At 36.8% G+C, this 5,676-nt stretch overlaps 1 protein-coding gene across 1 annotated transcript; it reads left to right on the forward strand.

Annotated features, from left to right (window-relative positions):
* Positions 1-2,421: 2,421 nt before the first annotated feature.
* On the forward strand, positions 2,422-4,917 carry srd5a3 (steroid 5 alpha-reductase 3). The gene is made up of 5 exons (XM_031753751.2): positions 2,422-2,673; positions 2,804-2,952; positions 3,024-3,209; positions 3,290-3,415; positions 4,118-4,917. The coding sequence occupies exons 1-5, from the start codon at positions 2,453-2,455 to the stop codon at positions 4,375-4,377; spliced, it is 942 nt and encodes a 313-aa protein (XP_031609611.1). The 5' UTR covers positions 2,422-2,452; the 3' UTR covers positions 4,378-4,917.
* Positions 4,918-5,676: the final 759 nt, after the last annotated feature.

A 5,676-nucleotide genomic window follows, 5' to 3' on the forward strand; every position in this document is an offset into this window, starting at 1 on the left:
GGGGCCTAATGGAGGTCCAGCTCTTGGCACAGGAAAAAAAAAAAGACAAGGACACTGAGGACAGAGAAGGGAGGGAGGCAGGAAACTGTCCACACTTCCTCGGGCAGGATACTGTGCTCCTCTAAGAGGCATCCTGGAATCTAATGCCTCAAAGACCTCGGCAAGTCTTTCATACAAACACTTACTTTTCCTGCTCTGCATCAAGAACTGAAGCTGCAAGGTCAGTTAAACGTCTTCAGTCATGCCCTTAAAATCATGTGTTATGAAACTGTGCAGTTTATGGAAAACAGCTTCTTTGGGTGAGAACTCCTACCACATAAAGCATAAAATGTAACACTTTATACACATTAGATTTTATGCATTACTTCTTATCCACTAAATGGTTTACTGAGTATTCACAGAACTAGTTACAAAGTGCTTCATGATTTCTCAAATAGCAACAGGTTCACAAAACTAACTTAGTTTGCCAATATGACATTCAGACTATTCCCTAACTGATATTCATATACAAATAAGATCAAATATACTGATATTCATCAGCAGGGGCTGTTGTGCATGTGTTTTGTCAAATTAATTTTGGATTGTTTAGAAATTGTGCAATAAAGATCTTTGAAACAGTTTATTTTCATTTAGAATACCAATGTATTTGTTTCCCTGGTACAATATGGTAGATAAACAGCAAAACCAATCTATACTGATTTTGGCCAGATTTGTAGCTTTAATCTATTTTATACAAATCCAGTTCCAAAATGTTGGATGCTGTGTAAAATGTAAAGGCAGAACGTAATGCACATCTCTTCAATGCATATATTATTCGCTATAGAACACGGAAAAGTAGATCAAGTGTTTAAACTGGAGAAAATGTACCATTTTAAGAAATTTTTAGCTCATTTGGAATTTCAGAGTAGCGACATGTCTCAAAAACTTGGGACTTAACAACAGTCTGCAAATGTCTGGGAACTGAGGAGGCCTGTTGCTATATATACCTTGATACAGGATTCTAGCTGCTCAACACCTAGAACACCTAGAGTTTCATGATATTTCAAATGTTCTCGGTTGGTGAAAAATCAGAATTGCAGTCAGGCCAGTTCAACACCCAGAATTTTTTACAACAAACCTATGTTGCTGTAATAGATGCAGTAAGCTCTTTAGTATTGTTTTGCTGAAATATGCAACAAAAACAACATTCAGGTGGGAGCATTTGTTTTTCTGAAACCTGTATATACCTTTCAGCTTTTATGCCCTTTTGGATGTACCATATTATCTGAGATGCAGGCTTTTCAACTGAGCACTAATAACAAGCCAGATTGTCCATCTCCTCTTTAGTCTGGAGGGCGTGGTGTTATTTGTTTGCCTGAAACAATTGAAAATTTCAATTTTTCTGTGGGCCTGAAAATCATAGGCATTGAATATTGATTTTTAGCCTTGTCTTTTATGCAAAAACATTTCTTCATATTCTGGGAATTGTTTGATATTATGTACTGTAGGTGATGAGATATTCACAGTTTTCACAATTTTACATTGAAAAAGATTATTCTCAAAATATTCCACAATTTTCAGATTCAGCTTTTTGCAGAAAGGCAAACCACTGCCCATCTTTTCTAAGGTGCTCTTTTTATACTCAGTCTGTTACTAAGATATTGCAAGTTAACAAAATCAATTGCAAAATGTTCTTTGTGATGCTTCTTTGTAGGACAACCTACTTTTCCAGTCTTTAGTTGTTCAAATGTTACTTGAGATGTGCAGCTGCAAATTCAGAATAAGCAAACATATTTGTTAAAATTGTAAATTTTCTCAGTTTAAACATTTGATCTTTTCTGTGTTCTATTGTAAATAAAATATGGGTTTGTAAGATTTGAAAATCATTGTTTTCTGTTTTTATTCACATTTTACAGGGTTGTTGTTTTTTTTTCAAATTGAGTTTGTTCTTTATTTTTATATATACAACTTCTTTATTAGCGTTGATGTTTATTTATCAGTCAGTCAATCAAAAAACATGGGCAAATAAAATGATGAAATCTTTGCCCCAATCCAAATACCTCCTTAGCACATTACTAAACATTTCCTGTTCAAAATAAAACTTCCCCTTACACAAACATAAACATTTTTGGACGTTTACATAGAGCTCTATTTTCTGGTGGTGTGTGAGGAAATATTCAAATGCTGCCCTCTGCTGCGCGAACGTTAAATGGGTCGTAATGCTCACTTCAAAACAGTGCGTGCCGAATAAAATAAATGCAAAAATACTTTGCAATTAAATAAATATATAGATGTTTAAATAATTAAATTCATTAATTAAATCAATACATATATTTACTGTGCTATAAAGAAATAACCGGTTGCTATTCCCTGTTATTGCATCTCATCCGGAACCTTAGCGGTACGTTTTACCGGCGGCCTCTTTTCCGTGTTGCACAAAACAATAACTGCAGACCAGCACACCTTCAAAACGATGTGGAGCTCAGTGGGGTTGAGTGTTATTAACGTTGTGTGGTCTTCTCTGGCTTTGTGCTTCCTCGTTGCTTTTTGTGCCCACAAAGTGTCGCGACTGTTGCCGAGAAGATTTGACACGTGTCGCGCTTACGTTTTATTTCAGGACCTAATTCGTTACGGAAAAACTAAACAGAGCTTAAAGCGAGACGACTGGCTGCGGGTTTTTGACGTCCCAAAAAGGTGACAGTGAATGAGAGAACTTTACTGTAATGTATTTTATATCCTACTATATCTAACCGAACATTTAGGTGGTTTTGAATCATTGTTTACTTTTTAAAGATTTAAACGTGGGATGCTTTTCCCCTTCCAGGTGGTTCTGGCACTTCTATGCAGTCTCTGTTGGCTGGAATGGTCTTCTTCTGGTCTTGTACCTCAGCTTTATATTTCAGCATCAGTATCCTTTGTGGTTGAGCGACTTTTTAGACATTTTGACAGGTGCACCCGGCAGTGACAGTCAAGGTAGGCTAAAGAAAAAATGGTTGTTTTTCTGTTTAATTCATTTTTGTGTCTGATTTTAGTGTTGTCTGCAGTCCCAAAGCTGTCCACTGTCCTGGTGCAGCTGTTGCTGTGGGTCCACTCCCTCAGGAGGCTGCTGGAGTGCCTGTTTGTCAGTGTTTTCTCTGATGGGGCAATGCACTTGGTACAATACATGTTCGGCCTGGGGTATTACATCATGTTAGGGTTGACGATCCTCTGCTGTGATCGTATGGAAAAAGGTTTGAGTTGGTGCTTTCTATGTGCATAATTCCCTGCTTCATCTGCTTTGCGGTATTGATGCTTCCACCATTTCTTTTAGAGAGAAGCACCCTCCTCTCTCAGCTGGACTGGTTGCAGGTTGCTGGGTTTGTGCTCTTCATTTGGGCCTCATGGCTGCAGCATCAGTCCATGGTCCTGCTGGCCAGGCTTCGCACTGGAAAGTCAGGTAAACCTATGGTACTCTCTCTCGCTCTGTTTTTTTGTTTGTTTTTGTTTTTGTTTTTCTTTGCTGCCTCCGACATTATTGCTATCACTGAGAATTTCACCGAATTTCCCAGAGGAACCCACCCGAGGGATTAATAAAGTTTTATCTTATCTTAATTTGAATATTAATGATCAAGGAATTGACAGCTTGAAGTTAACTTCCTCTGCAATCTGTTTTCTGTTTATGTGTTGGCCATAAAGCACATGGGCCATTCCATCTCCAAATCGCCTTTAGCTCAACTAGCTCATATTTGCCTAAGGAACTTGTGTTCCAAAGTTAGGACACTTGTAATGATTGCTGTTAAATTTTAGCTTTAGGTATCAAATACTTTTCAAAACATTTTTTTTTTAAATGGTCACTTTCAGCATGTTTTTTCTGGTTTTTGTTTTTTTACACTTTGAAAACCAAGGCCATGTTTAAGCATGAATATTTCAAAAACCATTAGCTAAAGGAGGCTAAAATGCTGAGAGGAACTGCAGAGCTGGGATATAATTCTCTGTGGTTTTGGCGCCGTGAGTGAGATTTTTCACGACGGACAGTAATTTGATCCGTTGTTAATTAGCACAGCTTTAACTTGATACACACTGGAAATTGTAAACCGGTCTATGTAAACGTTGAAAGTTGTTGATGTCACTTTTTCTTGTTTTTTGTCATGTCATGCAGGAACAGTGGAAACACTGACTCACAGAGTGCCAGAGGGAGGTTGGTTTGAGCTGGTTTCTTGCCCCCATTACTTTGCTGAGCTGTTGATCTACATCTCGTTGAGCTTTGTTTTCAGAGGCCTCTCTTTCACCTGGTGGCTTGTGGTACTGTATGTGCTCTTCAACCAAGCACTGGCAGGACAGCTTTGTCATGACCTCTACGTTAGCAAATACAAGTCATACCCAAGGCATAGAAGAGCATTTATACCATTTGTGCTATGAATACTCAGACACTATATTCGTCTTTTTGTGGTAATAAATGGGAACTGTAAAAAAAAAAAACTGTCAGTGATGTCTGAGGAGCAGAAACCTTAAGAGCATCTCTTTCTGAACGTTCTTTTAAACCTCCAAATTTAACTGAGCTGCTTGACAGCTAAGAGGCCAACACTGGGTTTGAGTTCTGGCAGAAGACTCTACAGGTGAGAACTTTCTCCGACTGATGTGAAGACACTGTGAGGAACATTGCTGGAATTTATTTGTTCATTACATTAAGAACTTGTTTTTCTTACCATGAAGTACCTAGAAATGTTTTGTTTCCTTTTACAGTATGTCAGCCTCTCGAGTTATAACTGGTAATGTAATCTCTAAATGTTTATGTGAAAAAGAAACCTTCAAAACACCGTGGACTTGAATATTTTTCTTTTTATAGCAAAACAGAATGTATTGTTTTAATACCTGAACAACAAGGAGTTTTACTTTAAAACAAAAAGTAACATGACATGGACATGTTGTAATGAATAAAGAAACTTTATTCAAGAATAAGTATTATTGTTCTTTAAAGAGGCACAAACACGGCAACGTTACTTTCAGGAGGGAAATCAAGTCATCAATCAATCAGGGGTTTGGTGGTACACTAGTTTGCATGATGAAGTATCTGTTATCCTTTAGATACTGAACCACAAATTGCCCCTGATGCAATCAGAAATATATTAGCCAAATGGTTCACGCATATTAAAAAACTCCACTTAGATTCCACTAGATGGCGATGTTTGTAATTGTCAATCTTTGCTCAGAAAACTAAAATGACATGCCTTGTAAAACTGCATATGATAAGAGTGCTGATGTTTAAATATTGATTCAACATAAATCACTACTGCTTATTTAGGCTTTTAGAAGTGATGATCTGTTTTTAACTACCTAAAAAAAATACATATACCATATTAAACTGTTTTATGACTTGTTAAAAAGAACAACTTATAAGGATTTTATTTTTTTATTGAGTTAATTTCCAGCTACAATGCTAAGTGTTTATTGCCACATTCAGAGGTGGGAAGTAACAAAGTACAAATACGAAGTTACTGTACTTAAGTAGAATTTTTTAGGTTTTTGTACTTCAGTTGAATAATTGTTTTTCTGACAACTTTTTACTTTTACTTCCTACATTTTTAAACAAATATCCCTATTTTCTACTACTTACACTGCAGAGAGTTATTATTTTGACCTTCAAACATTCATACTCGTGTATTAATCACCAGGTAAAAAGAGATGAAAGAGGCAAAACTGTGTGCCAAAGTCAGGGGA

The sequence above is a fragment of the Oreochromis aureus genome, linkage group 23 (assembly GCF_013358895.1).
Source record: "Oreochromis aureus strain Israel breed Guangdong linkage group 23, ZZ_aureus, whole genome shotgun sequence".
NCBI lineage: Eukaryota > Metazoa > Chordata > Actinopteri > Cichliformes > Cichlidae > Oreochromis > Oreochromis aureus.